This window comes from Castor canadensis, chromosome 13 (assembly GCF_047511655.1).
Source record: "Castor canadensis chromosome 13, mCasCan1.hap1v2, whole genome shotgun sequence".
Lineage (NCBI taxonomy): Eukaryota > Metazoa > Chordata > Mammalia > Rodentia > Castoridae > Castor > Castor canadensis.
The window spans coordinates 62,920,607-62,948,121 of record NC_133398.1 but is presented as its reverse complement, the minus strand read 5'-3'; the positions used below and the strand labels follow the sequence as shown (position 1 = coordinate 62,948,121).

Here is a 27,515-nt window from a genome sequence, read left to right as displayed (position 1 = left end):
AGCATAAACTTTTTTAACCCCTAATTGGGAATTCAAGTCATACCAGACAATTATATCAGAATCCTTTTTCCATGGTGCTCTGAGCAACTAATCAGAAGATGCACAGGATCCCATCATAATCATGATGAGCAAGAAGGGTGAGAAGAAGGAAGAGTTGGACGATTCAAATAAGCTGCCTCCTCTTCCTATCCTCCCACCACCTGAAGGATTTGCCAAACTAGTCCATCATGTTAAATGAGCATAGAGAAGAATGACAGAGACTGCAACTGAGCGTACAAAGTAACACTGCAGATGTACTTGATAAACACACTTGTCAAAGAGCCTCTTGCTTTTCGTACCCGCTGCACAAAGTCAAGAGAGCTTCTCTTCTCCTAAAATAATGATACTGCACATTACCAGAGAGCTCCCATTGTCCTCTTGTAGAATCTTATAAATCAAAGTTAAGCTGATGAATTCTATTAATTGTTCTTCTGTTTTCATACATTGAGTTGCCATTCTTGCACATGGAAAAAAAAAACAATGTAGAGTTTTTCTTCCGCAGCAGCACTCCTCAATTATTCGTTTTACATATGGCTAAGATAAGAATTGAATGGTCTCCCCTACAGCAATTAATTTTCAGTGTTTTCTCTACTGATCACTAATGCATTCATATAGGAAAGGTATAGTCAAGCTTGCTTCAAAGCAGGTTGAAAGACATGGTCATTGGCAATCTGGAATTTTGTGTGAAAGGCTTGCCTAACTCTAAATCCACACATTTTAGCTGTGTACTCTGCCACTAAACTTTTGTAAACTCTCATGTCCTGGCTTTATCTGCACCTTAACTTACCCTCTTCTCCCCAGGGTACTGCTTCCCTCGCAGTCTTCTCACCCAAGAACCTGAGTCAGGGTTTGGGATTTCTTTCTTGGCTTCTTATTGCTTCTTCCATGCATTTTTTCCTAGACCCTCTTGCTAAAACACAAAACGACTCCCTCTCTTTTGAAGTTCATATAAGTCATCTACATAATGCTCTTTTTTGACTGATTTTTTGCCATCTCCCAAACTCTGGAGCATCTCTTATCTTTTAAGGAAGATGTTTTGAGTGTGAGATTCAAAGTCTTCCTTCCTGTCACACTCTGTCTTCATCCTTGGTGATTTCAACCCTCATAGGGACGCCCATGTACCAACCCAGGCTCTCATGTCCATTATTTGTTCCTTTTCAAAGCCTGCTTCCTCCACTCTGTTAGCTGAAAGCTATGGTGGCCACTCTGTGCCTAAACCTACGGAGCTGAGGACATTGAGAAAATAAAGTAGAGGGCAGAATAATGTCACAAATTCATGACCCTCCAACCCAAAAAAATCTGGTAATCTTACCACAGCTTCTCTCTTTACCTAGGCCTTCCATTCTCTACAATGTCTTTTCCAAATTTTCTCAAACCTCGAGTCTCCATATCTTCTTAGAAAAAGATGTTCTTATCACTTATTTACTGAGAAAACACAAATATTCAGGCAGAATTTCTCATCTGTCTACCAAACTACAAGCATATCTGTATCTCATGTAAACAAAAATCTTTTCTTTTGGTAAAATAGAAGGGCTGGCTCTGTACTTTAAAGGCAGTAAGTAACTATGTCATGAATTGCTTCCCATTCTCTCACTTTCTTAGGATATTTACTAGACACCATACCTATCCTCTCTCATCTATCTCCATTTCTTCTCCCCATTAGCCTTCAACCCACATATGTATCTGTCATTGCAAAAAATGAAACAAAACAGTTGTCGCCTCCTCTCTCTCTCCTACTCCTTACTGCCAAAATTCTACAAGGAGCTACATTTCCTTGCTGATCTCTACTTCCTTCCCTTCCACTCACATCCCAGCAGACCTTGCTATAGCTCCTGCTTCATCACTGCACCTCACTGCCATTTCCAAGGATCTCTGAGACCTAAATGGTGTTACACGAAATAGAATTTTTAATCCTTTTCTTACTTCACCTCTTAGCAGAATCTTACTATGTTGGTAAGACCAACCATGAAACATTCTCAACCCGCCATGCATATTTTCCTTACTGTATCTTCTACTACACTAACCCCTTAGCAGAATTTATTTTTGCTACTTTGCTACTAAATGATACAGTTCTTCAAGGCTGAGGACATCTCTTCATACCCTTTTTTTATCCTAGGATATCTCATTCCAACTCATGGCATACGTTATTAGTTATATGAAAATGTTTTATAGATTCATGTCTTCAGCCCAGAACTCATTCCTGAATTCCAAAGATTTATCAAATTCCATCTTCTTGTTCTCATTTCTGTGTCATAAGTACCTCAACCACACTATGGTTAAAAATAAGACAAATAATAAGTCTTCCCAAATAAATCCTACTCAATATTGGCAGCATACAGGTCAGAAACCTAGATGCTATCACTGACAATCTGCTTTTATTCTCTTCCTCCCACAAATCCAGCCTACTGCCAAATGCTCTTACCTTTCAATCTCTGTCTCTAGAATATTCACTTGTCTCAATCTCTGCAGCCATCCGATTGAACTCATTCTATTTTCTCATGCCTGGACAATAGTTTCCTAACTTTCTCTCTCCACTGACTTTAGCCCTTTCTAGTCTAGTTTCTGACATTTTTATTTCACAATACAAAATTGATTGTGCCATTTCTACTTTTTAAGTCATTTCAATGGAACCTCATTTCTCTTAGGATAAAGACCATATGGTATTACAAGACCCAGCAGGATTTTGCTTGAATTTGTCACCTCACACTGTCTGACTATATCCTGATTGTCTTTCAGTGTCTTGAACTGATCTTGGTCCGTTCTGTTATCACACCCTTGATCATTCTGTCCTGCCTCTCTAGAACCTTCTGCCACTCCCAACAAGTTAACTCCTTTCTTTCCTTAAACGTTAATTCACTTATTCCATCTGATATGGAAGCTTCCTTGCCTTCTCTGATAACCCCTGATGTTGGACCCCCGTAGATAATTTTTAGTTTATAATACTAGAGAAGATAAACATATAATATTCTCAAAATTTGCTTAATTTTGCCATTTTATCACATCACTGAAAAAAATTTTTTTTGAAAAGTAGAAGTAGACATGGTGGGTGGCTGTCAAGACTTATGGCTGTCTCTACAAAATCAGGTAAATAGGAGTGTTTGGGGCCTTCTCCATCAGAATTTCCAAATTCTAATCTCATCAAGCTTTTCCCCCTGTTTCCAAGACAACAAGGATATGCCCAAACAGAGTTTACAGAAAATATAATCTCTACTGCAAACGTTTTTTCTTTTACCAATGAACTGGTAACCTTTTTTTTTTCTGATCTCACAGGACATTTAGAAAGCTAAGGTGATTCAAATAGGAGAGAAATGAGGAGCTACTATGTGACCTACAAATTCATATTAGCCAAATCATATAAACTGAAAGAATTTGCTTAAAATGAAAAAAATATTAAACTGCTTTTGATGCTTACTTTACATGTGGGTAAAATTAAACTCCATATTCTACTTTGTTTGACTATCTCTAGCCTGAAATTTAGGCTCAAAATGCTTTTCTCAACACAGACTTTAACTATTAAACTAATAGAAAAAATAAATAACTTCAGATTCAATATATTTGGAAAGCTCATGACTACTTATAAAGTAAGCTGTGTTTTCCCAGTATATTAGATTTAATTAGCTAAGTTAAATCTAACCTTCAGAATTTTAATTATATTAAGTAAAGTTTTACTAATTTCATTTAATATGTTATCACCAGGAGACCCAGATTCATATAATTATATGAGAAGGTAACCCCTGGTCTGTGCAGCAGTCCCACTTCAAATTCAGCCAGGCTTTTAGTATTAGTAGTCTATCTTAACATTCTCAAGCTCATTATTTAAGTAGGAGGTCAAAATCTGCCTCAGAGTTTAATTATGAATATCAACCCTTGCATAATTTTTAATGTTTTTTGCTATGGTCATCTGGGTATTTATTGTTTAAATCAAATTAATTTGTGATAGGAAAACCATAGCAGGTTGAATCATCTTCCTAGATTCTATGTCTACATTAAGGCTTTGAATCACTTTAGCTGTGTGCTGTCAGGCAAGTTTCTCAGTTGTCTTAAGCCTACTTTTCCCCATTTATAAAATGGTGAGAAGACAATGCAGACCAGTGGGAAGCCTGCCCCTTAACTCTCCTTGAACTTCTCATGGCAACTTACTGATTTCCTGTTTCATGATACTTAATATACATTCCCATGTTTTGTGCCAAGAATATCTGTCTGGTCACTCTAGTTCTTGTGTTTGTCTGGCCAGTCTACTTATACCTCCTTCTTGGGGAGCTCGTAATTGGTTAAACTAATAAAGGCATGGTCAGAGAGGCAAGGTGATGGTTCGGAATGTATATTCTGGAGCTATACTGCTGAGATGCAAGTCTTTATTCTTTGTTTCTGATGTTGTATGCTAGAGCAAATCAGTCCACTTCATGAATTCCTCAGTGATAAAATGAGAAAGACCCTTCTTGAGAGAATGGCACCAATTTATATGCAATTATATGTAAATAACACCTCTGTCTACTGCCAGGATTAACTATTATCAATATAATCTAACCAATCCTAGCAATCACTGGATATCACTTTACTCACGTGAAGATGGGAAAATTCCTACCTCTTAGGTTTATTATGAGGCTTAAATGAAGCCTTCTACTATGTCCATTAAATTATAAGGTATTGTAAAAATTTAAGACACTACTACTTTCATTGACAAATGTGATCAACTATTCCTCACTAAACTGCTAACAGTGGTACAAAACTTTTATAAAGCCACATTGGAAGCCACACTTCCACAAATATCTTCTTTTTAAAAAGAAAATGTAGATAAAGCCTAATAGTTAGTACAACCAAAAGAAATTAAAAATTTCATAAAGGACTTTCATTTCTATTTCTCATAAGAATAAAATGGTTGCAGGAAATTAATTTACATTTGGTACCTTCTGATAGCTTTCCAAGTACAATTCTGTGAATACATTTTTTTGTTTTAACCAGTCACAGTAAAAATTCTGCTCTGTAAAATCTCAGATGCTCCCTTTATCATAACCACTTATCTCTGAAGAATGATGATATTGCTAAAGTTTCTGAGTGGCATTCTGTAACCTAAAGGTATTAAAAAAACAAAGTGGAAGCACCACAGAACTCCTTGTACTAGAGTCTGCTATATTCTTAATGTTGTTTCAGAAGGAACTCAGTCTTTCTCTAGAGGAGCTCCTTTGTTTCTCCACACAAGACATTCTGGGAACCAAATGTGAAAGAATAGAGGTACAAGGAGCTATGTCTTCACTTTATGTACGAGAAGCATTCTGATTATAGGTGGTGAAGAATTGAGGTTAGGAATCAAGACCTCACAATTAAATTAGCCGGGAATGAGAAAAGCATGGTTTTTGTTGGTAAACAAAATAACTTTCAATCACCCAAATTGCATTTTGCTAGAAAACAAATAGGAAGCATTTTTTTCCCAGATAGCTTTATGTAAATAAGTTAGCAACATTTCCATAGTTGTAGAATTAGTTCTGTTTCCCTCCATCACTTCTCCCACAGAATACAGGAAAAAAAGTTACAATCTTTTCAATTTCTTAAACTTGCCAACTACTGTAAATGGTGCATCATGGCACAGAGCTTCCTGTGATGCTTGACCATGCCACATAAATCCACCTAGAAACAGGATGGATAACTTTGAACTATTATTTCTTTGAGAAGCTCAGTAAATATCAAACATCTTTATATTTATTGATATAAATTTTTATTATTTTGAATATGTGACAAATTTTTAATAACAGGCTTCCTTTTCATTGCAATGGTTCTAATGCTTTTCCCACTCAAGTATTTTTATAGTTTAGATTTTGTTTCTTTTGTTCCCCCAGAAAGCTAGAAGATATTTCTAAGTATCTTTAATTCATTTGTAGAAAATGAATTTTTCCATGATAGTTTGCTTTTTCTACATAATAATGGTCTCTTCTCTTTGTTACCAAAGTTTGATTCCTTTTGCTTGGCTCAATCTCATTTTGAATATAGGAAGATAAAGTACAAAAAGAGAAATAATGGTTTTTAGAAAAAACACTATAATGGTTAAAGAAAAACGCTAAGATATAGAATATATTGTACAATTTTTTCAGCTCATTTAGAAGTTGGAACATGAAACTAAAGTTTACCACCAATATCCTAAAAGCGCCAGTACTCAGAAAGGGCTAACACACTTTACCAAGAAAATATGATTATTACTTCTATAGATCATTATTTATATAGGTTAAGGAAAGTCATAAAAGCTAAATTAATAGTAATGCTACTAAATATGCTATTTTCATCTGTTGAGTGATCTTTTAAGAAAAGACATTCATGGTTTTTTTTTTTTAAGAAAAAGTGTCTAATTCTTCTCCCACACAGGGAACATATTGTCTGAAATGCAGTAGGATATTCAAATAAATAGTCCCTAAACTGGGGAAAAAATAAAAAACACCTTGGTGTTGTACAAATGTTACCACAACATTCTCTCACATGAAGATTGTTAATGGATTTCCACCTGTCTAGAGAGAATGTAGCTTCATTTTTTTGAGCAATATATTACTTTTGTATGACCTCTTATCTTGACCAAGCTCTCTGGGTTCCAACCTTATGGTAATGTTTCCTGCCTTTATTAATGGACTTTTCTATGTTCCACTTCCTTGCATATAATCTTCTTGCTCTTATTTTTTGTACGCTTCCAATTCATCCTTTGAGATTATGCTCTGAAATTTCTTGGACCTATTCTGTCCTGGGTTGGTTGCTTTTAAGACAAGTTATAATGCTATCACTGATATTTTTCTATTGCTTCAGATCCCCTAATTTATGGTAAACAATTTGAAGATAGGAACCACTATGGTCTATCACAGTACTCATATTTAATATATTTCAGGGAACACACTTTTTCATGTATTGGTTATGTAACCAACTAGATGTATGTCCTTAAAAAAGCTACTTAATTTACTAGATTTAATTTTCCACTTTAGGCCCACTGATTTCTATACTATGCTTCATTCAAACAAGAAAGCTTATACTTCCCCAATGTTTGATTTTTCAAAGGCAATATCAACTTTATGTTGAAATTCTTTTTATTTTCCAGGACATACATACTGCTTTTGATTATCTAATGTCTTCATCTATTTTTAAGTTTTGTAGTACTTTTTAAGACATTCTCAAAACTTACAGTATTATTTTGCTAAATATTTGTCAACTATCCACTTTATTTCATATGCTCTGACATAAACTGCTTTACAGAAAAAAAAAAACATACTCTCTATCTATCTCCCCTAAGTAACATTAACACTAGAGCATTAAAAAAAACACAATGTTAAATTAATGAGCAAGTGTGTTAAAATGAACAGCAGAACACAATGCAACAGAATGTGGATACCAAAACTGTGGGCCTGTGCTGTGGAATCTTTTACTTCACCCTCAGCAATATATTCTTTTATAACTGCTATATCCCTGGGATATAGTTTCCTTATTTACCTGCAGTTCCTTCCTTCATCCCTGTCCCTTCATTAAACTTACTTTATATTTTCATTTGCAGGAACTTCAGGTAGCTGCACAGTAATCATGCCATCCAAGTTGGTCTTCCCAATGAAGGCAGGCTTAGTACGGAGGACATCTGGTGCAGTTTTAGCAGTTACCCTGTGCTGCAGCCCACCAGCACTATTTCCACGATTGGTTAACACGAAGGAATATGACTTCTCGGGTTTCAGGTTGACAATTAACTTCTGAGTGGCACGTCCATCCACTTCTTCTACCATTTTCCCATCATCATAAAGAATCTACAGAAACACCACCAGAGAAGTTTGGCAATGAGAAAGGCAAACTGTATTTCCTGTAAGTCATTGCTCACTTACTTGTGGGAAATATATGCCAGATCAATTCTAATTATGGGCAATTCTTGAGCCCAAAAGTATTCATAATACTAGAGATTGCACCAATTTTCCTGTCAGTTTTACTGTGTGATTATAGAATGTTTCTAAGTCTATCAAAAATACACAACAAAGAAATATGCAATAACGTCTCAATATTTGACCTGTCAGCTGGATGTGATCTTAATGGAATGTGTGTAGAAATGCTCTAGGTTCTCAATTTATTATACACATCATTTTCACCCTAAATGTTTCAGTACTGCTCTAAATCTATTTTCACTTTCCAACAGGTTTCTCTACTCTTTATTTCACAAATACATAATTCTTGCTAACATCTCTCAACATGTCTTCATGGCAAGACAGAGTTTTAAAAGTGTCAAGAGTTCAGATTAATAAAGAAGTTTAAAAGCTCCCAGAATGCTACACCAAAAATAAGGAGAAATCATGTAAATTTCAACTTCTGGTAGAAAAACAAAAGTAGCAGTTAGACTAAAAAAATTCAATTTCGGAGGATTCCAAGATGGCGGATAGAGGTAGGAAGCAGAAAGCGAGCCTCCTATAGTAAAATCTTGGAGAGACGCTGGAGACACACTTTGCAGGCATAATCACTGAGAAAAGGCATAACTTTGACCCCTCCACACCTCCAGCCAGTGCAGAGAATCTCCACTTCACGTTAAACAGAGAAACGAGGAGGGCCCCCCAGGGCCACCAGTGGCGGGCACCGACTGGGAAGACGTGGACCAGGTGACCTTCATGGTACTACGGTACTCCCACAGACAAGCCTGGGCCAGAGCAGCATAGCCCCCTGGACAGACTAACCTCCACCCGAAGAAGAAAAAAAAAAGAGAAACTGAGTAATAAGCAATAAGAACAATTAAGACACGCTGGAAAGAGTGTGGGGCACCCTGAGTGCTGAAGATTGGGGGAAGGGAATTCTTCCCGGGACTGTAAATATACAAGCCGGGGGGCAGGAGAGCCTCTGGCGGGAGCGGGGCATGCACCCAGCAACCAGGAGCAGGGAAGCTTGTGAGAGTGGCGGAGGGAGAAAAACTCCACAGGAGAGGAGGGAAGACCCACTTCCCACGTGAACTGAAAACAAACATGGCGGCTGGCAGGAGCAGCAGCACCACCCAGTAAGCAGGAGCAGGAAAGCTTGTGAAAGTGGCAGTAGGTGAAAGTTTTCTTTAACTTCTTGCTTTCCATCTCAGCTCACCCTGCCATTCTAAATATTACCATTGTTATTATTACAAGCTAGAAAATACTTAATTGCACACAGTACAGGGACAGTAACAACATCAAAGACAATGACAGGAAGACAGAAAAAACAGGGAAACCAGTTTCCCCACAGCAAAAAATTAGTACAGGAACCAGAGGGGAATGAAGAGAACAGAAACAGATCCAGACTCCAACAAAATGAAGATAAACTATTTCAAAGGACCCAATGAAGCCCACAAGAATAATTTAAAAGAAGACATACTACAAGTACTCAATGAGAATTTTATAGAGATGATACTGGATAGGGTCAACCAAAATGTACAGGAGACACTCAAGAAATTCCAAGACAACAAAAGTAGAGAATTTGAAAAAGCAAAAGAAGAAATAAAGGAAACCATAGAAACACTGTACAAACACCAAAGTGAAAGAGAGAACACAATGAATAAAACGATAAATGAACTCAGGACAAAAACAGACAACATTAAAGAGGAAAACTGCGAGGATATGGAAAACCTCAGAAAAAAGAACGAAACAGAACTGCAAAACAAAACGGAAGGTCAATCCAGCAGAATAGAACAAACAGAAGACAGAATCTCAGAACTTGAAGATGAAATGGTAATTAAAGGAAAAACTGAAGAACTATTAATTAAACAACTCAAGACCTGTGAAAAGAAAATGCAAGAACTCACTGACTCCATCAAAAGACCAAACTTGAGAATCATGGGCATCGAAGAAGGAGAAGAGCTGCAAGCAAAGGGAATGCGTAATATATTTAACAAAATAATAACGGAAAATTTCCCAAATCTAGAGAAAGATATTCCCATACAGATGCAAGAGGCCTCCAGGACACCAAACAGACCAGATCAAAATAGAACTACTCCACGACATATCATCATTAAAACAACAAGTTCAGAAACTAAGGAAAGAATATTGAAGGCTGTAAGAGAGAAAAAACAAGTAACATACAAAGGTAAACCCATCAAAATTACAGCAGACTTCTCCACAGAAACATTAAAAGCAAGAAGAGCGTGGGGTGAGATTTTCTGGGCACTGAATGAAAATAACTTCAACCCCAGGATACTCTACCCAGCAAAGCTATCATTCAAAATAGATGGAGCAATAAAAGTCTTCCATGATAAGCAGAAACTAAAACAATATGTGACCACAAAGCCACCATTACAAAAGATTCTGCAAGGGATCCTGCACACAGAAAGTGACACCCAACTTAACCATGAAAAGGCAGGCAGCACCAAACCACAGGAAAAGAAAAAGCAAGACAGTAGAGAGTAACATCAAGTTAGGTACACACAATCAAACCTTCAAACAACTAAGACAACTAAATGGCAGGAATCACCAAATACCTATCAGTACTAACACTTAATGTTAATGGACTTAATTCACCCATCAAAAGACACCGTTTGACAAAATGGATTAAAAAAGAAGATCCAACAATTTGTTGCTTACAGGAGACTCATCTCACCGACAGAAATAAGCATATGCTTAGGATGAAAGGCTGGAAGAAGATTTACCAAGCCAATGGCTCCCCAAAACAGGCAGGAGTAGCAATACTTATCTCTGACAAAGTAGACTTCAAACCTACATTGATCAAATGAGATAAAGAAGGACATTTCATACTAATAAAAGGGGAAATAGACCAAAAGGAAATAATAATCATCAATCTGTACACACTCAATGTCAATGCACCCAATTTAATCAAACATACCCTGAAAGACCTAAAAGCATATAAACGCCAACACAGTGGTTGTGGGAGACTTTAACACCCCATTATCATCAATAGATAGGTCATCCAAACAAAAACTCAATAAAGAAATCCAAGATCTAAAATATGCAATAGATCAAATGGACCTAGTAGATGTCTACAGAACATTTCATCCAACCTCTACACAATATACATTCTTCTCAGCAGCCCATGGAACCTTCTCCAAAATAGATCATATCCTAGGGCACAAAGCAAGCCTCAGCAAATATAAGAAAACAGAAATTATACCGTGCATACTATCTGATCACAATGCAGTAAAAGTAGAACTCAACAACAAAAGTAAAGACAAAAAACATGCAAACAGCTGGAAACTAAATAACTCATTACTTAATGAAGAATGGATCATCGATGAAATAAAAGAGGAAATTAAAAAGTTCCTAGAAGTCAATGAAAATAAAAACACAACCTACTGGAACCTATGGGACACAGCTAAGGCAGTCTTGAGAGGAATGTTTATAGCCTTAAGTGCATATATTAAAAAGACTGAAAGGTCCCACATCAATGACCTAATGATACATCTCAAACTCCTAGAAAAATAAGAACAAGCAAATCCCAAAACAAATAGAAGGAGAGAAATAATAAAAATAAGAGCTGAAATCAATGAAATAGAAACCAAAAAAACCATAAAAAGAATTAATGAAACAACAAGTTGGTTCTTTGGAAAAATAAACAAGATTGATAGACCCCTGGCAAAACTGACTAAAATGAGGAGAAAAAAACCCAAATTAGTAGAATCAGGAATGCAAAAGGGGAGATAACAACAAACACCATGGAAGTTCAGGAAATCACCAGAGACTACTTTGAGAATCTATATTCAAATAAATTTGAAAATCTTAAAGAAATGGACAGATTTCTAGATACATATGACCATCCAAAACTGAACCAAGAGGAAATAAATCACCTGAATAGACCTATAACACAAAATGAAATTGAAGCAGCAATCAAGAGTCTTACCAAAAACAAAAGTCCAGGACCTGATGGATTCTCTGCTGAATTCTATCAGACCTTTAAAGAAGAACTGATACCAACCCTCCTTAAACTGTTCCATGAAATAGAAAGGGAAGGAAAACTGCCAAACACATTTTATGAAGCCAGTATTAAACTTATCCCAAAACCAGGCAAAGACACCTCCAAAAAGGAGATCTATAGGCCAATCTCCTTAATGAACATTGATGCAAAAATCCTCAACAAAATAATGGCAAACTGAATTCAGCAACACATCAAAAAGATTATTCACCACGGCCAAGTAGGCTTCATCCCAGGGATGCGGGGTGGTTCAACATATGAAAATCAATAAACGTAATAAACCACATTAACAGAAGCAAAGACAAAAACCACTTGATCATCTCAATAGATGCAGAAAAAGCCTTTGATAAGATCCAACATGATTTCATGATAAAAGCTCTGAGAAAACTGGGAATAGAAGGAAAGTTTCTCAACATTATAAAAGCTATATATGACAAACCTACAGCCAGCATTATACTTAATAGAGAAAAACTGAAATCACTGCCTCTAAAATCAGGAACCAGACAAGGATGCCCACTATCTCCACTCCTATTCAACATAGTGCTGGAATTTCTAGCCAGAGCAATTAGGCAAGAAGAAGGAATAAAAGGAATACGAATAGGTAAAGAAACTGTCAAAATATCCCTATTTGCAGACGACATGATCCTATACCTCAGAAGCTTCTAGACATCATCAATAGTTATAGCAAGGTAGCAGGATATAAAATCAACATAGAAAAATCATTAGCATTTCTATACACTAACAATGAGCAAACGGAAAAAGAATGTATGAAAACAATTCCATTTACAATAGCCTCAAAAAAAATCAAATACCTAGGTGTAAACCTAACAAAAGATGTGAAAGACCTCTACAAGGAAAACTATACACTTCTGAAGAAAGAGATTGAGGAAGACTATAGAAAGTGGAGAGATCTCCCATGCTCGTGGATTGGTAGAATCAACATAGTAAAAATGTCGATACTCCCAAAAGTCATCTACATGTTTAATGCAATTCCCATAAAAATTCCAATGACATTCTTTAAAGAGATTGAAAAATCTACTGTTAAATTTATATGGAAACATAAGAGGCCACGAATAGCCAAGGCAATACTCAGTCAAAAGAACGATGCAGGAGGTATCACAATACCTGACTTCAAACTATATTACAAAGCAATAACAATAAAAACAGCATGGTACTGGCACAAAAACAGACATGAAGACCAGTGGAATAGAATAGAGGACCCAGATATGAAGCCACACAACTATAACCAACTTGTCTTTGACAAAGGAGCTAAAAATATATGATGGAGAAATAGCAGCCTCTTCAACAAAAACTGCTGGGAAAACTGGTTAGCAGTCTGCAAAAAACTGAAACTAGATCCATGTATATTACCCTATACCAAGATTAACTCAAAATGGATCAAGGATCTTAATATCAGACCACAAACTCTAAAGTTGATACAGGAAAGAGTAGGAAATACTCTGGAGTTAGTAGGTATAGGTAAGAAGTTTCTCAACGAAACCCCAGCAGCACAGCAACTAAGAGATAGCATAGATAAATGGGACCTCATAAAGCTAAAAAGCTTCTGTTCATCAAAAGAAATGGTCTCTAAACTGAAGAGAACACCCACAGAGTGGGGGAAAATATTTGCCAGCTATACATCAGACAAAGGACTGATAACCAGAATATATAGGGAACTTAAAAAACTAAATTCTCCCAAAACTAATGAACCAATAAAGAAATGGGCACGTGAACTAAACAGAACTTTCTCAAAAGAAGAAATTCAAATGGCCAGAAAACACATGAAAAAATGCTCACCATCTCTAGCAATAAAGGAAATGCAAATTAAAACCACGCTAACATTCCACCTCACCCCTGTTAGAATAGCCATCATCAGCAACACCACCAACAACAGGTGTTGGCGAGGATACGTGGAAAAAGGAACCCTCTTACAGTGTTTGTGGGAATGTAGACTAGTACAACCAGTCTGGAAAAAAATTTGGAGGCTACTTAAAAAGCTAGACATTGATCTACCATTTGATCCAGCAATACCACTCTTGGGGATATACCCAAAAGACTGTGACACAGGTTACTCAAGAGGCACCTGCACACCCATGTTTATTGCGGCACTATTCACAATAGCCAAGTTATGGAAACAGCCAAGATGCCCCAGCACTGACGAATGGATTAAGAAAATGTGGTATCTATACACAATGGAATTTTATGCAGCCATGAAGAAGAACGAAATGTTATCATTTGCTGGTAAATGGATGAAACTGGAGAACATCATTCTGAGTGAGGTTAGTCTGGCCTCAAAGACCAAAAATCGTATGTTCTCCCTCATATGTGGACATTAGATCAAGGGCAAACACAACAAGGGGATTGGACTTTGAGCACATGATAAAAGCTTTAGCACACAAGGGAGGGTTGAGGATAGGTAAGACACCTAAAAAACTAGCTAGCATTTGTTGCCCTTAACGCAGAAAAACTAAAGCAGATACCTTAAAAGCAACTGAGGCCAATAGGAAAAGGGGACCAGGAACTAGAGAAAAAGTTAGATCAAAAAGAATTAACCTAGAAGGTAACACCCACGCACAGGAAATCAATGTGAGTCAATGCCCTGTATAGCTATCCTTATCTCAACCAGCAAAAACCCTTGTTCCTTCCTATTATTGCTTATACTCTCTCTACAACAAAAATAGAAATAAGGGCTGGGTATTGGGGGGGGAGAGGGAGGGGGCGGAGTGGGTGGTAAGGGAGGGGGTGGGGGCAGGGGGGAGAAATGAACCAAGCCTTGTATGCACATATGAATAATAAAAGAAAAAGGAAAAAAAAATTCAATTTCAAACTACTAGGTGTTGACAACTAATGGCCAACCTAAGTTTGAGCTCCTACCTCACTTTTTAGAGTGGAGAGGTCATGCTGCCAAAGAGGACCACACTCAGTCTCATTCATGAAAGTCACAAATGAGACTAGCACATACATGTGTACAAATCAACAGTTTATATTAATGATGATATGGATTGAATCCAGGGCCTTGTGCATGATAGGTAAGCACTCTATCACTGAGCCATACATCCCCACACATGCCCAAATGATAGTGGTCTGTATGCTTTGCAAATAACGCCGTGATAAACTGTGATATCTTAAAATTAGAAAACAACTTACTTTAAAAGGCATGGCAGAATTATAATTCTCTGGAATCTCCCAAGACAGCAACACTGAAGTCTTCATTACTGCTTTGACATGAAAATTTTTTGCGAACACTGCTGGAAAAGCAAAAACAGTGTATTTAAACTATTCCTAAAGACATATGACCTGTCCTTTTCCACCAAGGATCGTAGGACTTATGCTAGATGCTGTCTACTTTGATGAGAGAGAAGTATGATTTTCCTACCTGTGTAGACCATTGATTTTAATACCTATTTTCATAAAGACCTCTCTTTTCTCTCCAATTTAATCAACTCTATTGTGTTTTCCTTACCTGAAGACATTGAGGTGCTGTCGGCCAGACTTGCTTGGCATTCTATAACTGAAATCTAAGGCATCCAGAACATATTAAGTTTTATATACTTTACCTGCTTGTTTTTGCTGAACCTATTAATATGAATGGGCCGATCAGTTATTTATAGCTTCAAAATACTGAAGGAGGAAGGCCATAAGCAGACAAATCCTACCTTGATCCACAGGCAGTGTCCTGAACTGGACACTGGGACTATATGGCCCAGGCCCTTTGCTTGTGTGAGCACGTACTTTTACATCATATGTGGTATCTGGTTTTAGGCCAGTGAGTGTCACAGAGGTGTCGGCTGGAACAATAAGCTGCTCCATTGGACGAAGGGGGATGTTGATATCCCTATACAGAAGGGTATACTTCGTGATAATGCCATTTCTCTCTGCCAGGACAGGTGGCTGCCAAGATAACTGGACGGAGGCTGAAGTGGTGCCTTCTGAGTGGAGGTTTTGAGGGAATCCAGTTGGTACTTCTTCTGGAACAGAAATCTCTTTCACCATCTCCTCCCCAAAGCCCACTTTGTTTCTGGCCGAGAGCCTAAAGACATACGATGCTCCTTTGTGGATGTCTGTAGCTGTAAAGTGGTCTTCTTTTTCAGAGAACTCGAGAGTAGTGAGTGGCTCCATATCTTTGCGGCCAAATTTTAGACGGTAGCCCTGGAGGGGTCCAAATGTGTCTAGAGGAGGGTGCCACTGAATGAGAGCAGTATTCATCTGAGTGTGGTTGATCACAAGTCGGGGTCTTCCTGGAACTGGGACACAAAGGATGGAGTTACCGGGAAGATAAACCAGCATGGAGAGGTACATTTCTGTCACTGCCACCTGAGATACCACTCTTCTGGTATCCTCACTGTATTATTTATAAAACAAACAGAGCTTGATCTACAGCCATTTGTGGAACTCCTTTTCTTACTTTATTGGCAGGCTGAGATAATGAGAATTTGATAATGAATAGAAAATAGGAATTATCATGAAAACAGCTATTTAGTAGATTCTCAAAGTCTGAATTCTGTGCATAAAAGTTCATGCCTGCCATAGAAAAATGAATCCAAGTAAAGATTATCTAACCAGATACAGCTAATTGCAATAATAATTATATCAATTGTTTATTTATTTATTATGTGCAATGTAACAGGTACAATATAATAAGAATACTGCATGGATTGTCTTACTTAATTTTCTCATTCCTCATTAAATGTGCTAATCAGTTATTATCATTTCCAGTTCTGTAATAAGAAAATGAGGTCTACAGAGATAGAAAACTATCTAACGTCAGATGTGTAACATGTGAGAAAACTGTAAGACGAATCCGGCTGTGTCTGAATCCATAGCCCAAGCACTTAACAATGCTGTCACGCAGCTTAAATGTTAAAAAAGCTACAAAATAATGTTGCTTTGAGTTACTATGAATCTAGTTTTCACTTTTCTCTAGCTTTACTATCCACACACTATCCTTATAAAATGGGAATTACATTAAGACTTATCTCAAATTCCTGTTGTGAATTATTAAACGAAGAGGTACATATAAAAGTCTTAGCATAATATTTTATATTCTATTAATATTAATCATAGTTATTAGTAGTAAGAATATTAAGCTTCTGGTGTGCGAGAGCTAGTTCTTCCTAAGAACAGGATTTATTTAGTTTTAAATTAGTTTAGTTATTGAAAAGGCCTAATGTACTCATTCAATGCACAGAACAACTATTCCCAGAGTCTATGGAAAAAGGCATTGATAACACAGTCAGGTGGTTCTTTGGGAGTGGTGTAAAGATGGAGGACAAGAAGAGAATCACTAGGAACATAGTTAAGCCAAATTCATAGAAAGAGGAAGAAAGACAGTAGGAAGAGAGGAAAGCTTATACTAACAGGAGACAGGTGATGGAAAACAGTATCACGGGGAATTGGATACAGATTTTAAAACAAACTTAGAAAGATGATGAGTTAGTAAAATATTAATCTCAGAGATACTAGGTTAACCTCATATTGCAAGTCAGAAAGTTGAGGCCCATGTGGAGATGTGCTCCATCCAAGAACACACTCCTTAAGATATTTCTATCCTTAACCAATGTAGCAGTACTTTTGTTTTTCATGCAAAGTAGATTCATAGTAAGTTTATATAACTCAGCTGACCTACAATACATGGGAAAAATATATGGTGGAACCAGGAGCCAAACCATGGGTACTTACTGTTTTTCAGGGAAAATGTATCTAGATATTGTAATCAGCTAGCAAACTCCTAGAATATAGCCCATTCATCAATTGGAAAGTATTTAAATCATTTCACTTATTTTAAATATATTTATAATTATTTCAATTTTAAACTAGTACTCTGAGGTAGATATTGGCAGATAGCTTTAATTTCCTTTTATGTATATTCAGCACTTACATGACTTGTCCATTAAAATGTGAGTGATGTGCTAAAAGTTAAATACTTGAGCTTCTGCCAAAAAAAAAAAAAAATCTACGGTGAAATGGAGCTTTCAGAAGATAATTTGTCCTTCAATAAATGAAAACCAGTTGAAACTATGGGGTGGAAATGTCAGTATTAAGTCTCACACACTCTAGGAACACAGATTTTATTAAATGTGTTTATTAAAATTTTCCAAAATTCTGGTTCCAAAACACCACATAATAGTATGTATACTGTACATCTGTTTTTATAGATGCATGGAAAGTTAGGATATATAAAAATACTTTTTTAATAATCTGATATAAACCACAAATATAACTTATATTCAAATAATACTTGTTACCTGTGTATGTCTTTGTTATCCAGTATTCTACTTTATAATATTGCTAAGGTACAAATTTTGAGAAATATAATGGGCTAAGAAATTCTAATGAAAAAATGCTAAATATGAATATATATATATATATATATATATATATATATATATACATCTCTTCTGGGAGAGGTCAAAACTTAAAATAATGTTGGAATAACAGATACTGTTTTTTAGTGTTGGCATGCTGTTTTTTGTTCTGGGATATAAAGGCGTTGGCTTGGGATCATGAAATGGGATCGTTTTCTAGAAATCATAGCATCAGGTCCACCTTAACTGTTTTCGCTCCTGAGTCAGAATAGTTCAGTATGCTATTTTTGGGCCCTATAATAGTCCTTCCTTCCCCAGGTAGCAGTTTAACTAAGACTTGAAACTATGAGACAACCATCTGGAAGTCCAAGAAGTACAAGTGAAGGATTCAGTTAAGAAGCAAATGATGCTGAAACAGAGGACAAACTCCCAACTCTAGCTCAGGTTACTATATGGACTACTTTTAAAAGTCACACCAGAAAACAGGATAAATGGTTCTACTTAGTTCAGCATTGGACTTCAGGATTGGCAAAATGAAAGAGTTTTAATCACTCAGAGGAGCTTGTAGGTATTAGCAGTGTCTTAGTGAACATAGTAGAAGCAGTAGAGAAGGTTCAGCTGCAGAGTAAACAGCTAATACTAATTTATAATATGACATATAAAATTCCCTTCTGTATTTTCATTTTTTCCCTTATATTTTTTCCACTTTAAAATCTTTAAGGACTTGAGAAATTTTATATATATATATATATATATATATACACATTTATATATATAATATATAGTTATTCCAAACATCATCTTTTGTTTGTTTTTCAACAGTACTGGGGTTTGAACTCAAGGCCTCATGGTTGCTAGGCAGGCACTTTACTGCTTGAGTCACTCCACCAGACCTTCCAAACATCTTCTTTACAACAGCAATCACTAGAGGCCAACTAAGGCTGTCAGCCTCCATTTCCTCAACTACAAAGCAGCAGCAAGCATAACAGACTGGTCTACACTTATTATTTCTAAATACTCCAATCATTGCCATCTTTCGATCATCCTTAAACATAGCTCTCCAGTGAAGTACTGAAATTCATTTAAAATATATAAAGAAAATATTGAGCCAAAGAATTTTCTGGTTGCTTTAAACCTCAAGGCATCAGGCAGTAGACTAATGACATAGGACAATGGGAGTATTAAAGAAGAAACTGAAAACATGTCATAATCATTGAGACATAAAAAAACTAACACTTCTCTCAGCTCAGCTTATATAACTCAGCCTATATTGATTGTTAAAATTATGTCTAGTACTTCTGCTCCAAAGTTATGGTTGTTTATAGTTTTTAGAAATAATATATAATAAATAAACACATCCCACAATCAAGGTTCTTACTATTATTATAAAATTTAGTGGGAATTCCTAAATTTTCACAGAAGCTATAATTAAAGACCTTCATAATGGTGGCTACATCTAGATGAAGGAGTTCACATCTATGAGATAAACTCAGTGATTCTTCACAGACACACAAATAAATGAGGATTTTGTGATGTTATACTAAAGAAGCCCAAATTAATATGTTCACTAATTACACAGGGGTAGCCATTACTAGAGAACAGTTTTTGACTGGCAGGTCAGCAGTAACAGAAAACCTTAGCTTTCCTCTTAAAGGAATTATAAACCTCTGTAATAGTATCCTCATCCCAGACTCAGCAAGAAAGTCTCAAGAAGGTAAATCTTCATGCACTTAAATTATAAGCATTTGCTGCCGTAGTGCCCAACTTTCTCTTGATTAAGAACTATCAGAAATTGTGAATGAAAACTCCAAGACAATTCCACATATGTGCAAGGTCCACAATTCTAAATAATCTTGTGCATGGTGACTAAAACTGATGAGCTTTTGGTGACATTAAAATAAACAAAATCATTCCTTTTTCTATGATTTATATCTCTTGACTATAAATCCTGTATTAGCTCCTCCTAGTTCATAACCCTCATCTGAGGAGTTTGATGCTTCAAATACGACATTTCAGGCTTATTAGTACATAGTTTTGAAAGCGAGTGAGGGAAACATATTTTCTTCAATTTGGGATTCAATTTCAGAAGCTTAACATTGACTATTTATGTTCCAATAGACATCCCATAGTCAGAGAGTTATCATATCATCATGCCCTTCACTGAACATCTATCTTCTATTCAGGGTATGAAGTAGTTTAATACAATAGGAAACTTATTGAAGAAAAAAAAAGAAAGAAAGGGAAATAAATGAAAGAAAAAGAAGGAAGGGATGGAGGGATGGAAGGGAAGAAGGAAGGAAAGAAGGAAGGAAGGAAGGGAGGGAGGGAGGGAGGAAGGAAGGAAGGAAGGAAGGAAGGAAGGAAGGAAGGAAGGAAGGAAGGAAGGAAGGAAGGAAGGAAAAAAAAAGCCCCCAAGACTCTGTTTGGAAGGAGGTTTGCCATCTGTAATTCTGCTGCTTGAAGCAATTCCAGGTGGCAAGATGTGCGTGAGGCAAATCTTATGACATTTAGACAAATTTGGCAGTGAACATAGCCCCCAGGAGGGTACTCAACATCACAGCTGTTCTTTGCTTTATGCCTTTACATAGAGGTGTGTTCCTAAAAGTTGTGTGAGAAGCAATTTAGGAGGAGTAAATCAAATCATAGCTTAAATGTTCCATAGGAGATTGCTATATGAAGATTGGAGGAGAATCCTTTTGCAATTATCTCTTAATTTATCAGTTTCATATGCCAGCTCTTCCTTCATGCTGGTTTTTTCTAAAATGACTGAACAAAGTAACTTTGAAGAGCACTGAAGAAATCTTGTTCTTCAAAATGAGCAATTTCATATTATTTAGCCTGCTTGAGACTCTCTTTTTTTACAATTGGTTCTCCATCTTTTGTGAGTTTGGTTTCTTTAGAATACCCTCAGCAGAAGGTGAGAAAGAAAAATAAGAAATAAAACTCTAAGTCATGAGCCCAATTCAATATGACAACTCTTCTAAAAGGGTTTATTATGGGAGATTGAAGCAATTGTGTGGTGTGTCTGCCTAGATATACCATCTTTCAGGACCTTTGTGGGACTTCCTCCTCTACCTTTAAGTCTCAGCCTAAATATCCTTGCTCTAAGAGATCTACTTAGCCTGTAAAGGCTTTCTGAATACTTTATACGACTATACCTTTACTTTTCATCTCATTACATCCTAATATACTATATACTGATTTGTTCATTTGTTAATTAAACAGGTGGTCTAGGTCAGAAAATAAATTTAATGAGGGGTTCTTTTACTGCTATGTTCATTGCTGTAGCCCCAGTCTTGGGAATGATTCCTGACACAAAGTAGGCACTGAAAAAAAAAAATCTGTGGAATGAATGATTGTACTACATTTACCAAGTATGTACTTGGATTATTATTTTTCTCCTAATTCCTCTTTTTCTCTTGAAAAAAATCACAAAAGTTGACTATAGTCCATTTCCTCTCATTTTAACCATAATAAAAGAATGACAGAATCCACCATACCAGTTGGAAAATTAGAATCATTTTTCAAGTCACTAATATGCAGACATGATTACCTGCACCAGTGGTTGACACCAGCTTGGGCTTGCTGCGAGCACCATCTCCTTTGGTGGTGTAGGCTGTGACGGTGAGAGAGTATGATGTTTCAGGCTGTAGCCCAGAAATGATCATGTCCTGAAATTACACAATAGAATAACACTGATTCAAAACATGCCACAAATGCCCTAGAAGGCAAGGTCATCTACCTTCATTCTGTGCATGCTTTAACATTCTCTGAAGCCATGCTAAGCCCTGGAAATTTCATGCCTGAAGCTCATGCTATGGAGATGTATTCTGTGTTAAGATCAAAGTTGGGTCTTTAAGCATCCTAAAAAGTAGTTTTTAGGGGCAGTAGTTAAAAATACAAAATCTAGGCCAAGAGCTCTTAAATTCCTTAATTTAAACCTGTCCTACTAATTGGAACTCCAGAGCAAGTAGATATGAAACTTGGAATATTAGAACCACAGAGGTTTAATGGAAGATTCAAAGAGTTTCATCAGTTAAACTCTTAGAACTGCATCTAATCAACTGGCTGTTATTTTATGCCAATAGCTTTTCCTATACATCCACCACAGCCCAGCCCAGATTGATGATGACAGATGCCAACACAGTCTGTTCCTATCACCAGGTAAGTAGTTGGCCAGATGGTTGATCTGTTGGACCTAGATATCTCAGAGGCAGAGAAGTTTCATAGGACTCTGGGAACATATTATTGGTTAATTGTACAGATTATGAACAAAATCACCAAACGCTGAAAAGAAATTTCTGCACTTTAGACTAGACCATAAAACCAAGAATGTAACAGGACTCTCTATCACATATTATGTACAAACTCTCTTAGTTTTCTTTTAGTAAGGGCACAGAGCTGTGATGACTTTAAGATCTTTAACTGTACCTCCAAATTGGAAGTTACATGATTCTTTAGATAGAATTCTGGCATTTTCTTGGAGCTACACTCATAGACATACAAACACACCCATACACACAGCAATACAAAAACTTCTTCATATTTTTGGCACAGTGAAGTTTTCAAATTGAATGTGGAAAAATTTAAGATACTATCAAAAGCTATTATCATCCCAATCTTAAAGCAGTGTGAGTATTAAATGAATAGACTAAACTATGTGTATTCAGTAGGATCTTTCTTAGCAAGGTTCCATAGAACAGGTTCCATAGAACTCAATTGTTGAAACTGATTCCAAATATGACACCTTTTGACAAGGCACTTTCCCAAAAGAATAGGAATACCACCATTGTGGAAACTGAAGGATTTCATACACCATCATGAAGAGCCACTGGATATTTTATTCTGTCAGATAAATGGACTATTTGAAAAAAATATTCTATTTTCAGGAGCTTGAAATGGTTTCACTAACATGAAAGAGAATACCAAAATTAAACAAACAACCAAAGAGCAGCATTTCAAACTGTAGTAGATGCACTGGCGTTCAAAATATTGTGATTGGTAAATGCCAAATTCTTTCCAAGGTACCCTAGGTGACTGCTGTAATGCAGGCTAGGTTAGCAGGTAAAAGAAGTAAGCCTTGGTTCTATAGTCAAGTTGTATGGTAAGAAAAGTATACAGTGAGTTTTCTCCAAGTTTCTTATTCATAAGGCTGAGGGTGTGGGTCAAGGGTAGAAGCAACCGCCTAGCAAGACACAGGCCCTGAGTTCAAACCCTAGGTTACCTCACATTCAACTTAACTATACTTAAAATTAATTCCAGGAGTAAACTGTCCTTACTTACATACATATTTTAATAAATGATACTGAATCTTTAAAATTTATGAGCTATCTTTGACCTTTTTCTCATTCTTCAATTTCTTAGTTTTTATCAATTCTTCCTTTAAAATATTGATCATAACTCTCCCTTTTTCATTTCTGCTGTTACAAGTTTGTTGAATTTTGATCACTTCATGAGCAAATTACTAAGAGAACTCTTTTTCCTTACTTCTGTGTTTGGTATCTTTTTACTTCCTAATTGATCTACCAAGTCATTAGTTTTAAAACTGCAGGTGACTGACCCATTTAGTAGGTCATGAAATTAATTTAGTCAGTCATAGACAGCACTTAAACAAAAAGAAAAATGGAATAGACTTGCACAGAAAATGTTAAAAGAGTTTATCAATATTTAAAGGTGACACTGTTAAACATGTGTCATAACATAAATGTCTTTCTAACAATGGATCATGGTCAAGGAAGTTTATGAATGCTGTAATACTTTGAATGCCACAAGAACAGGTACTCTGTAAATATTTTTCAAGATTCCTAACAAAAGCTTTGTGTTTTGGCAACCAATTGTCTGTATGATGAATAAAAGAAAACCTTCCATGCACAAACTTAATTTTATTCCTCTTTTTATATATTTTATATCTCTTTTCAGCAGTAAAGAATTAAAGATTTCCTGCTCTTCATCTTGATACCTCTTACTAACATTATAATTAATCTCTTTGCCATATTTATCCGTAACTTATTTACAAGAAGCTTTCATTTGTGCCAAACTGGCAACTTTGCTGTTACTTGACTATGCATCAGTCTCAATTGCCTATACATCAGTCTCAACTGCCTCCATCACTTTTTCTGCTATATACCACTTAAAATATATGTTCCCACCTCCAAACCCCCAATATATGCACAAACTCACATACACACACGAACTTTTACCTGTGCAATCATTAGTCATTCCTTAAGTTCTCAAGTTCACATTAGGACCTCTTCTACTATCCTGACCCACTTTTTCTGAATTTATAGCTCTTATTGTTACTGCTACTCATTTCTTAATGCATTACACCTCACTTTAGGTCATTTCTTTTACCATATTTAACAAAACTTTATATGTTCTAGCCACCTAGACTGTAAATGCTTGGAAGGTAGGAATTATGTCCATCCCCTGCGGTATCTTTCATGGACACTCTGTAAAGTAACATAAAATACTCATTCAAATATTTTAAAAACATTCTTCCTTTGATGAGATGCTACCTGCTTCTTGGCATGATCCACTTATTTTCTTTCAAATTTTTATGGGCACAACAGAGAATAGCCACTTCTATATAGAGTTAGTAGGTGCCTGACTTTCACCATGTTATCCAACGAATACATAACCTTGATGTTGGGCTTATGAGCAGCCTATATCAAACAACTTGTCATTTCTCATGTGTGCTGTCCATTTAGCGCATGCTTCCTCTGACTGTGTCACAAGGCAGAGTTAGTAGTAGAAATTAAATAAAACAGCATAAGCCCACGATCTTCTTTATGTAATCAACAACACCATGCTGAACTCACAAAACAAAGAAAAAACACAAAAATGTGCACACATAGTGAAGGAAACTTAAAAATAGTTAGTTCATGCATCCAGGCAAATATGATGACAAATTATGAATAAAGAAGTAAAAGAAATATATTAGGAAACAACAAGCATGTAGAATCTGGTTTTTTTGACAAAGCAGTCACAAATTACTCACATGTTCGGTAGTATCATCAAATTCCCACTGATTGAGGTTAAGAAAGTTGGGGGGAAACAAAATAAAAAGAAATGAAGACAAACTTGTAGCCTTATAAAGGCAATGTTGCCCTCTTTTGATTAAAAAATAGAAAAATTAAGCAATTGAAAAAATGTACACAATAAAATTCCAAAGAATATAAGTGTGTTACCATGCTACTACCCTCCAACTGGGAGGTCAAAATAAATATACTTTGGTATTGTTATTACTAAAATCAGCTAAATATCTTTTTAAATGTATGGTTCACTGAAGTGAATCAATAAGGCATAGCAAAAATGTAATGTTTATAATCACATTCTACTTCATAAAATTTATTTTTCTTTCCTTCTGGGTTATATAATTAATTCAACTGACTGTTTAGAATAATATCTTTCATTATGCAGAAATCATATACCTCAATGAAGACCTATGAGAGGCAATGAAACTTCAATGACTAGTCAAAAAGAATAAATGAGATAGGATTGAAAAAGGAAAATCAGCAATTAATAAAGAAGAGCCAAAGTAGAAGAATGAAAAAAGATAGAGTTTACATTCAACGCCTTTGGCAGTATACAACTTCATTAATTACCAAACTTCATAATGAAAATAGAGACAGAACTATAGCTTCATAATATAAAATATCTAAGAATGAGAACAGGTTATCAAAGCATAGAGGTCATACTGTTTTTATTTTTTTAATTTCAGACTTATAAGATAAAACAGCTATGATAGCTTTATTATCTTTAATAGACCTTCTATTTTACAAAGATGAACACAATGCACACAAAAGTCAAGTCAATTTTTGATCATTGTTCAGTACTGGAAATAGTTGAAGTTTTAAAAAAAATACATTTTGGAATTTATGAATATCTTTAGGAAGATTAGTGTGCTACTAGAAACAGTCCATTGTCTCTTTATAAAATCTATCCTTCAAAGTCCTTTAATTTTCAGGCATTTTATTCTAAAATAAAAATAATAAAATGGGGCTTGTTGAGAATTTGAATATAGGGGTTTGAGAATAGAAAGATGCCCAACATTTTAGTGGGTGAAAGTCTGAGGCAAATAGGACCCCACTGACTGTTGCATACTCCAATACTAACAAAACACAGATACCTCACAGGAATTGATTTGGAAAAGTCTGTAACGATCTGGAAAGAATCATACCATGTCCTTTGAAATGAAAGAAGCAGGACATTAAGTAATAGGTATGGTGTGACTCCATATTTATTAAGGTCTGTGTATGTGTGCAACTACATGTGCAAATATACACATGGAAGGAAAAGACTGAAGACTCAAGAATGTTCACACAGGCTACCTCAGGATGCAATGACATGGTTGCTCTTTTTAATTTTCTCCTTGATACATATTTAAGTATTCTAATTTCATTAGAATAAAATACATACTTGTAATAAAAAAATGAAGTCGATGGTCCTTTTCCAGTGTCAAAGGGATACTATGCATTTCTACCTACATTTACAGAAGTGGCCTTCAAACTACACACATACAATTATATCTGTGGCAGGGAAGTGAGCCACAGTCTAGATTGTCTTAATTAGAATGTTTCAAAATAAAGGCTAATGTAAGCACTTTTGTGAGTTAACTTATATTAAGACTTTGAGCGTAAATGTGGCTCCTAAGAGCCACAGGTATACTTATTGCCCTCATGTTTTCAGACATAGCAGTTCTGATCTTGGCTTGTGATCTTTTCCACTTTCACAAAAAGGAAGATATTTTCATTTAAAATAAATTTCAAATTTTTCCAAAATCCATCCATTTTTCCTGCTCAGCCACCAATTTGCTGGATAGGCAAAGTACTCCAATATTCAAAATATCCCATCACCATCTTATCTCATCACCATTCAACACAGCAAATTCAGAGGTTATGTTTAATTTCTAGTATGATAGTCACAAATTGAAATATTCCTCTTACTTTCAAGAAAATATGTGGAATACTAGAAGATTTCTTTTAGGACTATTTTCGATTCACTATAATTTATGAAAAAATTTTAACATTTTCAATGCTATGTTTTAAGCAACTGATTACAAAACCAAGATGCCACACCACTGTTATGAACCATTGCCCTAAGATCAATAGAATTTCCTATACACTCAATTATATACTGTTACTAGTTTTCTTAAGTTGGTCCAACATAGGGGGTTCCATTTATTCTCTGGGAAACTCTAATTTTTATTATAATTTTCACTATCTTCAGTCTGTGGGACATAAAACAAGTAATTCCACCAAACAGAAAACCAATAAAATACTAAGTAAACTTGTATCTGGG

The 27,515-nt window shown here is 35.8% G+C and overlaps 1 protein-coding gene across 22 annotated transcripts in view; it reads right to left on the bottom strand.

The window, feature by feature from the left end:
* The window catches only part of Ptprd (protein tyrosine phosphatase receptor type D), a 1,026,094-nt gene that overhangs the window by 147,485 nt on the left and 851,094 nt on the right, over positions 1–27,515 (bottom strand). For 7 of the 22 annotated variants that reach the window (XM_074051871.1, XM_074051878.1, XM_074051881.1 and 4 more), the window contains 5 exons: positions 25,213–25,239; positions 21,769–21,886; positions 15,567–16,154; positions 15,058–15,158; positions 7,540–7,799 (listed from right to left, as the gene is read on the bottom strand). In XM_074051871.1, the coding sequence (XP_073907972.1) occupies positions 7,540–7,799; positions 15,058–15,158; positions 15,567–16,154; positions 21,769–21,886; positions 25,213–25,239 (1,094 nt within the window). The remainder of the gene's footprint in view (positions 1–7,539; positions 7,800–15,057; positions 15,159–15,566; positions 16,155–21,768; positions 21,887–25,212; positions 25,240–27,515) is intronic. The other 15 variants (XM_074051885.1, XM_074051886.1, XM_074051884.1 and 12 more) reach the window with 4 other exon arrangements.